We start from the raw sequence: 13,025 nt of genomic DNA, 5'->3' as shown, positions 1-13,025 counted from the left end.
ATTTTTTTGTGCTGTTAAATTCAGCTTTAAACGACGGTTATATAAGTGTATATATAAGTAGCTCACAAAAGTGAGTACACCCCACACATTTTTGTAAATATTTTATTATATTTTTTCATGTGACAACACTGAAGAAAGGACACTTTGTTACAATGTAAAGTAGTGAGTGTACAGCTTGTATAACAGTGTAAATTTGCTGTCCCCTCAAAAGAACTCAACACCATTAATGTCTAAACTGCTGGCATCAAAGGTGAGTACACCCCTAAGTGAAAATGTCCAAATTGGCCCAATTAGCCATTTTCCCTCCCTGATGTCATGTGACTCTTTAGTGTTACAAGGTCCCAGGAGAGAATGGGGAGCAGGTGTGTTAAATTTGGTGTTATCACACTCACTCTCTCATTCTGGTCACTGGAAGTTCAACATGGCACCTCATGGCAAAGAACTCTCTGAGGATCTGAAAAAAATAATTGTTGCTCTACATAAAGATGGCCTAGGCTTTTAGAAGATTGCCAAGACCCTGAAGCTGAGCTGCAGCACAGTGGCCAAGACCATACAAAGGTTTAACAGGACAGGTTCCACTCAGAACAGGCCTCGCCATGGTCGACCAAAGAAGTTGAGTGCACGTGCTCAGCGTCATATCCAGAGTTTTTTAGGAAATAGACCTAAGACTGCTGCCAGCATTGCTGCAGAGGTTGAAGGGGTGGGGGGTCAGCCTGTCAGTGCTCAGACCATACGCCACACACTGCATCAAATTGGTCTGCATGGCTGTTGTCCCAGAAGGAAGCCTCTTCTAAAGATGCACAAGAAAGCCTTCAAACAGTTTGCTGAAAACAAGTAGACTAAGGACATGGACTACTGGAACCATGTCCTGTGGTCTGATGAGACCAAGCTTAACTTATTTGGTTCAGATGGTATAAAGCATGTGTGCCAGCAACCAGGTGAGGAGTACAAAGACAAGTGTGTCTTGCCTACAGTCAAGCATGGTGGTGGGAGTGTCATGGTCTGGGGCTGCCTGAGTGCTGCCGGCACTGGGGAGCTACAGTTCATTGAGGGAATCATGAATGCTAACATGTACTGTGACATACTGAGTCCTCCCTTCGGAGACTGGGCCGCAGGGCAGTATTCTAACATGATAATGACCCCAAACATACCTTCAAGACGACCAATATCTCGCTAAAGAAGCTGAGGGTAAAGGTGATGGACTGGCCAAGCATGTCTCCAGACCTAAACTCTATTGAGCATCTGCGGGGTATCCTCAAACCGAAGGTGTAGGAGCGCAAGGTCTCTAACATCCTTCAGCACCGTGATGTAGGCAGGAGTGGAAGAGGACTCCAGTGGCAACCTGTGAAGCTCTGGTGAACTCCATGCCCAAGAAGGTTAAGGCAGTGCTGAAAAATAATAATGGCCATACAAAATATTGACACATTAGGCTCCAATTTGGACCTTTTCATTTAGGAGTGTACTCACTTTTGCTGCCAGTGGTTTAGACATTAATGGCTGTGTGTTGAGTTATTTTGAGGGAACAGCAAATTGACACTGTTATACAAGCTGCATACTCCCTACTTTACAATGTAGCAAAGTGTCATTTTTTCAGTTTTGACACATGAAAAGGTATAATAAAATATTTACAAAAATATGAGGGGTGTACTCACTTTTGTGAGATACTGTAATTTTTTTTAAATAAAACACACATTTAGTAATATGAAATATTTGGAGCATTTTACTTTTGTTTCATGCTATGTAAAATAGGGAAAGTAGCTCAGAAATTTCGGGGTTCTTTATGGAAGAACAGCTTACCTAGAAGTTTTACAATGTTTGGGTTATCAAATTCCGCCATGAGTGCTGCCTCCCTCTGGAAGTCTGCCTGCATGTCAGCTGATGCCTCTTCTTTCAGCATCTTTACTGCCACCATGGTGAAGGGTTCATATGGAAGCAGTCCTGGAGCCCTGGAAGACCATTACATTTTATTTTAATTTCACATTTTTTTTTTTATATACATATCACATACATTAGCAATAACAAATAGCTTTATGCATATTAACAGAAGTCTCTTAGCCAGAGAAAGGTATGTTTTTTTTTCACATTTAATACCCTGCTCGTCTTTGTGTAATGTTACTATAACCCCGGTATGTTTTCACTGTTCATATTCTGTTCATCTCTGTGTCACATTTTTGAAGTTGCAGTATCGAATATTCTCAAGATCATAACAATATTCATGCAAACATACAAATAATAATATCATACTGTATATTGCAATAGTGGTGGGAAACTGGAAAGAATCTAGAGAATTTTACCAATTATGTGATTTTTTGAAAGGCATCCAACCATTTTTGTCAATCAGTTTAATTATTTTCCTAGAATAAATCCTGACGAAGATTACCACACAGTTTTACAGCTCTTACAGGAAAGAACCCTTCCATTTCCGTTTTCTTCCAGTCACAAGTTCCCAAGTGTCCTTTGTGGTTATCTAATGTCTACAACTGTCCATTGAATTTTCTGTAAGGACTATATTTTCATAAAAATTATTACAAAGGTGAATACATTACCATCATATCAATTTTAAGCCACTGTAGGGGATTTAAAACTGTGCCAGTACAATTCTCACAATGTATACCTTCATTCACTTTTGTATACAGAAAGCTAAATAAGATATGTATTAAAGTGATACTAAAAACACACTGTTTAAAGAGGAAGTAAACTTCCCTCTGTAACTTTAACCTATAGGTAAGCCTATGATAAGGCTCAGTGCAGTACCTAGAGCATTTGCCAACCGGCGGTTAATCCTATATCTGGCAACCCCCCCCAAAAAAAAAACACCAACTTTAAAATGTAAAAACACTCACAAAAAATTGTAAAGATTTCAATAATATTTATTGCACAAATTTCACAGCCCCCCATCACAGTGCCCCTTGCAGTCTGCCCCCCCCGCCCCCATCCCTAAACACAGTGCCTTCTTTTACACTCCCTGCCTCCCCTGCACAGTCCTACCTTCCTCATAAACAGATAGCACATACTATTAGCAATGTGTTTAAGTTTGAGTAAGAGATTGGAGACATGCTACAGGGGATGGTCAGAAGCTGCGAACATGATAAAGGAGATAGTCAGAGACTGCAGACATGATACAGCAGGTGGTCAGAGACTGCGGATGTGATACAAGAGATGGTCAGAGACTGCATACATGATACAAGAGATGGTCAGAGACTGCAGACATGATACAAGAGATGGTCAGAGTGAGACCGCAGACATGATACAAGAGATGATCAGAGACTGGGGACATGATACAAGAGATGGTCAGTGACTGTGGACATGATACAGTAGATGGTCAGACACTGCTGACATGATTCAAGAGATGTTAAAAAAAAAGTAGACATGATACAAGAGATGGTAAGAGACTGCGGACATGATACAGTAGATGGTCAGACACTGTGGACATGATACAAGATACTGTCAAAGACTGTGGACATGATACAAGAGATGGTCAGAGACTGTGGACGTGATACAAGAGAGGGTCAGAGACTGCAGACATGATACAAGAGATGGTTAGAGACTGCAGACATGATCCAAGAGATGGTCAGAGACTGCGGACATGATAAAAGAGATGGTCAGAGACTGCGGACATGATAGAACAGCACTAGGGGGGCCATAGAGCACAGGGGGAGCAGAGAGCACTGGAGGACCTAAAGGGCATGGGGGGGGGGGCTGGAGAGCATTAGGGGGGGTCTGGAAAGCATTGCAGGGGGGTTGGAGAGCATGGGGGGGCAGGGAGAACCAGGAGGATGGAGAGCATGGGGGAGGGAGGGGAAGAGAACAGGGGGAGCCAAACATCACTGTGGAGCCAGAGGGCACTGGGGGAGGGGGACTGGAGAGCACTGAGGGGAACTGGATATCACTGAGGGGGGGAATAGGGAGCACAGTGGGGTGGAGAGCACTGGGGGAGCCAGAGAGCATGGGGGGCTGAAGAGCACTGGGGGGGGGGGGGCTGTAGAGCACTGGGGGGGCTGGAGAGGGGGGCTGAAGAGCAAGGGAGGCTTGAGAGCACTGGGGGGCTAGTAAAATAATTTGGATAGGAGGAGCGGTGTGGCAGCTGCATATAGGGGAATTATTCTTTCCATATTCCTCCTGCAGCCGCTGAATGCCTGCAGGAGGGAGAGGAGGAGAATCAGGCATTCAGCGGCTGCAGGAGGAATATGGAAAGATCAATTCCTCTATATGCAGCTGCAGGGCTGCTGTTAGAAATCATGGGGCCCCCTACAGCCTACCTGCTTGATCCATCTGGAATCCTGTGGAAGATTCATACCCTTTCACTTTTATTGTCTGCTGATTTTTCTTGTCTGAAGGGATGCCAGGATACCAGTGCAGTGATAGCTCAGAAGATCTCACAAAGAGCCGAATGCAAAAGAAAACTTCCTCTACTAACTTCTCTGCTGGCTCTGACTGATAACTCATCTATGGCAGAGCCCAACAGAGGAAGCCAGTGGTGGAAGTCTTCCTTTGCTACTGCTCTTTGTTTATTTGGCTGAGCTGTCACTGCAGTGGCTTCCCCAGCATCCCTCCAGGTGTGCCAGCCACAAGAGCAGTGATACTGCTGTCACTTACTATACACTATACGAGCCCTTGTTTCCCCATATGTATATTTGGAACATCCCTGGATCCTGAGAGGCTACGCTATCCTGAGAGATAGGACCCTGGCAGGCTATACCTTCTATCCATAGGGATAGGATCCAGATTGACCAGACCACCCAGACGAACTGAGGGATAGGATCTGAGGAACATAGGAGCCTTATTACAGTTTACAGACTTGTTACCCCTGTAGGGGTGATTACCTCTGGTAAGTGCGGTCCTGGGAGTGAGGGAAGCACCGGTTGACCCACCACACCAGCCACACTTGAGGAAAATAATCTCTGGCACTTGCACTGAAGTCACTTTGGCTGTGATACAACACGAAGTCACAATAATTCTCTGCACTGAAGCAATTTTTTATGTTTTTTGGTAACATTTAAAGGACAATATTATATGCACAGATTTTGCATTTTATTTGTATGCACTTTGGACACTTTATTTTGAGCGTTTTTTGTTGTGGGATTTTGGATATTAATATTCCAATTTGTTCTAGTTTTTTATGCGATTTTTTCTGGACCTTAAATCGCATTCATTTTTTCATTTTTTCCTTGCAACACTTAGTTGTCAAAACAACCTCTGTTGTTTCCCTAGCACTTTATATTTATCTTCACCTTTATTCATTTGTTCCAGTCACGTTATATAGCACTTTACACGTACGATTTTGCATTTGGACTATTTTATTTTATTTTTTTTGATGTGACTTTTGGATAATCACATATTATATATTATATAATTTCGCACTTTTTGCACGTCCAGTTTGGGCTTACCTATTAGTTCTAGTCACCCTATAGCACCTTTATGTGCAATTTGCATTTATATATATATACTTTTTGTGTCGATGCGAGTTTTGGATAATCGCATATATATCATATTCTTTGGTATTTTTCACTGATCACCTGTTATTCAACACTGTATATTTCCGTTCACCCCATACACTTCTTTGGGGGGTTGAGTCTTCAATTCCTGTGGTAGTTTCTCCTCCTTTTGCACAATCACTGGAGCACTTTATTGACCTAAAATTATTACTTTTAGATTTAGTGGTGACTTTCACCATCACTAACACTTGGCACTTAGTCACTTTGAATAATATACATACATGATAATGATGTATATGTGTTTATGAATTTATTTACCTTTTATATTATTTTATAGAGTGTATTTTTTGGGATTACATTTGCCTTGCCTGTAAGGACTACCGTCCCCTTATACTACACTTACCTTATCCATCTGTTAATGCAGGCAGGGCCATCTACCTCTCCCTTTATCATTTTAATATTGTGATATAGTTTGAATGTCAACGAGGCAAAAAATTTCAACCCCCAGCATAATTCTGTTTCTTAGAAATGAGAACAGACAAGACAAACATAGTTCCGGAATCACACTGCAAAAAATATGCCAAAAGCTAAGAGCATTAAATGCGGAAACGTGGAAAGTAAACTTATATACCACTAGACATGTTTGCTTAGCACACGTGTAATGAACCAGAAGATTATCATTTGTTCAAAAGTCAAAACCAACAAAGGGAAAGTGACTGACCTAGATTTTGTTGAAATTTCCTGGAAAGTTTTTCTCAGATCTTTGATTCATCTTATCATTAATGGACAATTCATGTAATATCTATCCTGCTTTTATTTATTGCAGACTAAGTTCCCAGTCTCAATCTCTTCATTTATTCTATATGCGGATAATTTCCTGAAAAGACTTATTTGCAATGGTTTTCCGCACATTATTATTCCAACCCAAGTTACAAAGCAGCAGCAATCATTATTTGCCATATTAGCTTTTTTTCTGAAATCGCAGTGGAAAATCACAGTCATATGGATGAAAATAACTATTTTTATGGCTAATAACGTGCTACAAAAATTAAGCACTGGGGAATGTCCTTATGAAAAAAATTAAATGTAGGTAGAAATAGTTATTAATACAGATGAGCTTCAGGTTTGGTTTGAGCATGTGTTTGAGGGGAACCCAACACGTTGGCAGTCGTTTTGAACTACCAGAATGATTAATAATGGGGGCTTTGTTATGTGGCAACCTCTTTACTTTAAAAAGACAGGGTTCCCTGCAGCCATACTGAACATGTGCTTAGCTGGATTGGGGAAAGCATAGGGAGTGCTGCTGGTAAATTGCCTATGACAAGATTAGTATAGGGCTTTTAAGCTCTTGACTCTTTAACCACTTGCCGACCAAAAAGAAAACATATGAAGATGACTATGCTTTGGGTGTTTAATGTGCATTGTAGCATTTTATCAAAGTTTGGTGCAGTTTTTCTTCATGGCAGCAGGAGTTCCCTCCCAGTGTCATGAGTAGGCTAGTTACGTAGTGTAGCCTCTGGCTCAGTCTGCAAACTTATGGAAGTAGGGTCCTATGGGGTAGGAGCGAGGGCAGGGCTACCAAAACGTATGCTGCCATTGAGTCCATCAGGAAAGGAAAATTACAGTAAGTATTTGTAAGTACTTACTAAGTACTAAGTAAGTATCAGTTTTCCTTATTTTTTTTTTAGAAAAAAAAAAACCGTGACTGCCAAATGTATTGGATTGATCAAGCAAAGTCTGTTGGTGTATTCCTATCAAGTTATTTATCTTTGTCAGGCGGAGAAGTAAATTTCTAATTTTACAATTGAAAAATACTTTTGAGCTTTGATCTTCTTGGGCTCTATGTGATTGCCACAACAAAGTAAGCTGGAAAGAAGTATGCTTGCTTTGGCCTTCACATTCTCTTAAATTCAGAAATTCAATTTGGTTTGAGTTGCTGATGCCAGGGTCATTGTTACTGGTGCAGGGTCATTGTGAGATTATTCAAAAAGTATACATGTTGCCTGAGCAATAAGTCAATTTTCTAGCCCCAGGCTTTAGTCCATGTTGTATCTGACTACGCTTGTTCATTGCCTGTTCTGACCTTTTACCTGTTCCTCTTTCTGATATTACCTGTCAATTGTGTACCACCCTATGGTTCTCTTCCCATGGCACACCCACCAGGAAAGTCTTCTTTCACTTCCCAGAACACCCCTTCTTGTGGTGTGCTCTGGTGAAGATCTGGTGTGTGTGCCAAGACTCTACACCTTGGCTCTTATAAGGGCTGCCATCAGGTCCACTATCCCTTTTATTTCATTACAATCTGGTTCAATTCCTGGTCAGCTGCCATTTGCACAGGTGTGTTTTAGGGCACACAATCTGGTTCACCCACCAGGAAAGTTCATCTATCTTTTTGAGGTGCTCTGGTGAGGATTTGTCGTGCACTTAGATTTAGTGCCTTAACCTTTTTAATAGCTCACAGCCTTTCAAATAAGCAGATAGCACAGTGTCCACTATCATTTTTTTTTGTGTCTATGTGGCCCTATTCCTGGTAAGACCCAGTAAAATCTGTGCCTCAACCCTTTTAAAGAAGAAATCTCTTTAAACCTTTTTATAAGTTCCTCCTGTCCCCAGGGGACAAAGTGCATGTAGTACTTTGTCTAGTTTTCCTAGGTTATGTGGATGTTGAGTTAGCAAGGTTGACAGCATGTACCCACCAAGCCTTTTCAACCACACTGCTTACAAGGAGACAAATAGGAAATTAGTGCTGGTTGAAAGCACTTGTTTGTGGCCCCAGATGTACTGTGTATATATAGGTATGAGTAGGAGCTGTGCCTGTGAACCTCACTCAATTCAAATCACATTCTCACTCACTCCTCTCCATGGGACCCCAGACACAAAGACCTGACCCATACCCATTTCCCCTGTTACACCCTCTATTTGTCTCTTCAAAGCAGTGACGGGTTCAGTTGGATCCACCATCTGGTAAACCAGCTTTATTGGTTGCTAGGATGCAGATGGCCGAGCCACGCAGCCTTATGTGCTTCCAGAGTGTGAGTGGCACAACCTTCATCACCATACTAACTAATTACATTGTTTGGCCATCCCAACCACACAATGGCATGCATAATGTGTGGCCTGGCTGCCTCTATTCTAGCAACCAATACTGTTGGATCACCGAATAGCACATTCAAGTAAGTCTGTCACTGCATAAAGAGATATCTAAAAAAATACCTACATAAGGTTATATGGACTTTACTGGTACAAAATGAGATAACGTTCAAGTTTCATTAAATTATTATGCAATGCTCTATTAGTATTAACAAAAATAGGTGAATCTCCTTGATCCTATCATTTTTAACCACATAATAAACAATTTCTCCTCTCAGTTCACTATATGTACATCCTACATTCAATAATGTACAGATAATGCTGATAAGGGTGAGCTGTTACATATGCAAGTACACTTTTTGAATTGCTGTGACAGAGGAAAAGGAGGATAATAAAAACTTTATCTTGATATCCATTTAGTCCCATGTGACAAGGATATTTTTAAGGCATGGGTCTTCCTGGGTAACCAGACAAATTTATTTTGGTGAGCCTTTGATTTTTCCCCTGCTTTAATTGGATTTTTTCAAAGGAGGTAGACATTGTAAGTGTAGAGATAGCTGCCTTAGGTGGTCTATTTAGAGAGATTTAGCACCTAGAGGAGTAATAAAACACTGTAATATAACACTGTCACTCATATATTCTGTGGTGCTTTATACAGCAATTAATCCTTATATGGGATAAGATATGGTTTTTATGACCCAATGAAATTGTGACCAAATAGTCTAGGTGCTTAGTGTTGGGGACCTATAAGTCACACAGGTATATATTCATAAAAGTTTAAGGGAAAATTAGGGTTATATAGAGTGAGGTATGTTTAACTGGCCTGGTGCGAATAAATACATTTTTTTTTAGGTTCCTGGTCCAATGGGAAGTTACTACATGCCAAATGAGGATATTTAAGAATCCAGTCAAGCATATCTAAGATATAATTGCTGGTTGGTATGCATGACGGAGAAAGAGGATGATCTTTTTTCTTTTTTTGATGATTCAATGTTAGTGATTGTTTTCCCCCTCTTTCTGAGATTAAGAGAATTTAAGTTCTGAGTACAATTGAGTTTTGGTCCGGTTGCGGTTTGGATCTGTTCTTTGTTCTGCCCCCTCTACTCATCTCAGAAGTTTTTTGTACATTGGTATGCTGAACATATGCAATTTTTGAAAAATGTAATTATGTTTATATACACTAAATTGTCAAAAATATTAGGATGCCTGCCTTTACCCACACATGAACTTTAATGGCATCCCAGTCTTAGTCAATAGGGTTCTATGGGGGCACTTGTGAGGGCTCAGGAGTGAGCCTCCGTGTCTAGAGCTATTGACACAGGCAGCGGGGCTCGTTAGTCTTGCCTAGGGCCGTGCAGGTAACAGGATCAGAGAGCGGACTCACCAGCTATGTTTAGAGTCCTGCCTCCTCCGCCTCCCCAGCTGTGCCTGCCTCCTCTGCCTCAGCAGCTGTGCCCACCTCCTCCAGGTCCCAAGCTATGCCCGCCTTCTCTGCCTAGGCAGTTGTGCCTGCCTCCTCTGGCAGCTGTTCCCCCTGTCCTTCGCCTCCCCAGCTGTGTCCGCCTACTCTGCCTCCTCCACCGTGCCCTCCTCACAGGCTGAGCTGCTGCTGACCTCCTATGCAACAGCCATGACGAATGTCCTCCATGGTTGCTTTCTTCTCAGTTAGCACCCCAGCACTGTGTAGGGCCCCTCGTGTTCCTGGGCCAGGCTAACAGGGAAGTCAGCAGGCAGTGGCTGCGCCCCCTAGGCAGTAATGCGCCCTAGGTGGCTGCCTAGTTTGGTCAGCGGAAGAGAGGGCTATTGTTACACAGGCTGGAGATCAAACATAATAATTAACACATAAGTTATGTGTGCTAGCATGTCGCGGTGCTATTCAGTTTAAGACAACACAGCTCCAGTGAACATGCACTGCACCACATCACAATGCATGCTAACACAATACCACTAAGTGTTGCATCTAAAAAAATATATGAATTTCTGTTTTTAGCCCATTCTTGTGGTTTGAAAGCTAGATCAAAATTAATTGGCTGCCCTAATGCAAGGCATGTTTGCGAATGACTTATTGTGTTAATGTATATGCCTTAACACAATGCATAGGAACAGACAAGTGTGACTGAGCCCTTAAGCAGCATGTGTTTATCAGCTGCATGCTGGACAATTAGTACTTCCCCTTAAGAGATTTAATAAATGTCATGACCCTTATTTCCTGCATTGACAAGCTTCTTGACTATATGCAGACTGCAAACAGAATGCTGCCGGCTGACAGATTATTGGCTCTTAACTGAGAATTATGTCTCAGGAGGCAAAATGCTGCACTAAAGGAGAGAAGAAGGTTACTAAGTTTAGCATCAAGAATGTGTTTAAAGTAAGACAAGACAAATATTTTAATAAGAGCAGTAGGAGATGATTCGACTTATGCTGATAAATGTTGTACTTTATAGACATGAACATATGGTCAAATTGTACTAAAATGTAAATCTGAGACAGACATAGTGCATATGTAAGACAAAAATGTAAAATGTATGTCTTGCCATGGTTTAAGTAATACACCAGATGTCTTATATAATATGAGAGTTATTTAAAGACTGAGTTCCATATTAAAGGGAATCCCCTGATTTTGATGCTTCCAAGGTATAACAGAAAGGTGTTTGACATCCTCAGGTTCCCACTTTGCCGCACCCATAGAGCATAAGTGTATCCACATAGTGGCATCATGATATTAGATAGGGATACAACGATACCGGTATCCGTGCTGATACTGAGCATTTTTGCGAATACTCATGAAAATGCTCCCGATACCGTAATTGATACTTTGCAGTGCATTTTGAGCCAATACAAAATGCGGTGCGATTCCTGCCCGAATCGCAAATTAATTCCCCCACTGCTCCTGTGTGTATAGAAAGGGAAAAGCGCATTCTAGTAGGCAGTTTATTAAAAATGCTAGAACTCACATTAAGTACAGTTCAAATGCAAAATCTGAATTGGTAACCTGGTTCCGCTGATGATAGAAAATCACAGGCTGCTGGAGGAGATATAGAGGCGGTCCGCCCCTCAAGCTGACATCACTCCCCCCCCCCATACCCACGGGTTCTGGGAACTTCTCCAGCCCTGTAAAAGCACCTCCAGTGGCCGTGATTTTCTATCATGGGCAGGACCAGGACACCTATTCAGATTTTGCATTTGACCAGATATGTTTTAATGTGAGTTCTAACATTCTTAATAAACTGGCCACTAGATGGTGCTTTTCCCTTTCTATACATACACATACACACACACACGCACACACGAGTGGTGGGGGAAATCACATGCGATTCAGACAGAAATCACATCACATTCCTGTTCAAAAAGCATGTGTTTTTTTTTGCAGTGGGATTTGCGCCTATTTATTTTGTAGTGATCCAAATCGCACCGCAATGTATCGGTACCCGGTAAGTACTTGACCGGAAGTATCGGTTCTTGTACTCGCCGATAAAAAAACGGTATTGGTGAAACCCTAATATTAGATTAGGTGACATTAGATTTCACTATCAGGCAATGTTGGATCATAGTTACATAGTTACATAGTATTTAAGGTTGAATAAAGACAATAGTCCATCCAGTTCAACCTGTGTAGGTGTGTGTGGCCGTAATCATTTCACATACCCCTGAATGTTTTGATCCTTGAGATGTACGTCCAAGAGTCTTTTAAAAGTAGCCATACTCCCTGCAGTTACTACCATTCCACAGTCTTGTAGCCCTTACTGTAAAGACCCCCCTGCATAGCCTGAGGTTATAACACTTTTCCTCTAATCACAATGTATGGCCTTGTGTCCTCATGCATTCCTTGCGACTGAATAGTTTTTTTTCTATGTTGAGATCACCGTTGAGATATTTGTAAATCGCTATCATGTCCCCTCTCAGGCGTCTCCTCTCCAGGGAGAATAAATCAAGCGCTTGTAAGCGCTCTTCATAATTAAGGTCCTCCAATCCCCTAATTATTTAGTTGCCCTTCTCTGGACTCTCTCCAGCTCCAACGCATCCCTTCTGAGGACATGTGACCAGAACTGGACAGAATACTCCAGATGCGGTCGGACCAGTGTTTTTTAAAGTGGTAGGATTATAGTTTTATCTCTGGAATACATCCCCTTCCTTATGCATGCTAATATTCTGCCGGCTTTGGCAGCTGCAGGTTGACATTGCATGCTATTGCTAAGTCTATCTTCTACTAAGACTCCCAGATCTTTCTCCATTTTTGATTCCCCCAGAGGTTCCCTCCCAAGTGTATTGTGCTTTTATGTTTTTAGTCCCCAAGTGCAATACCTTACACTTCTCCACATTAAACCTCATTTGCCATGTAGTTGCCCACTCTGTTATTTTGTTCAGGTCATTCTGTAAGATTTCTGCCTCACGATGTGAAGTTATTGCCCTACTTAATTTTGTGTGGTCTAGATATAACCTTACTGAGTTCTTTGAATACTCTCAGATGTATGCCATCTGGTCCTGGTGATTTACTTGTGT

General features: G+C 41.7%; 1 protein-coding gene across 1 annotated transcript in view; it reads right to left on the bottom strand.

Annotated features, from left to right (window-relative positions):
* The window catches only part of MUSK (muscle associated receptor tyrosine kinase), a 245,538-nt gene that overhangs the window by 35,764 nt on the left and 196,749 nt on the right, over positions 1-13,025 (bottom strand). Inside the window, 1 exon segment of the mRNA XM_082255087.1 lies at positions 1,798-1,946. Within this exon segment, the coding sequence (XP_082111213.1) occupies positions 1,798-1,946 (149 nt within the window).

Source organism: Pelophylax lessonae (assembly GCF_965119305.1).
Source record: "Pelophylax lessonae genome assembly, chromosome: 1".
NCBI lineage: Eukaryota > Metazoa > Chordata > Amphibia > Anura > Ranidae > Pelophylax > Pelophylax lessonae.
Note: the sequence above shows the minus strand (reverse complement) of the source record. Positions and strands in the feature narration are given on the sequence as shown.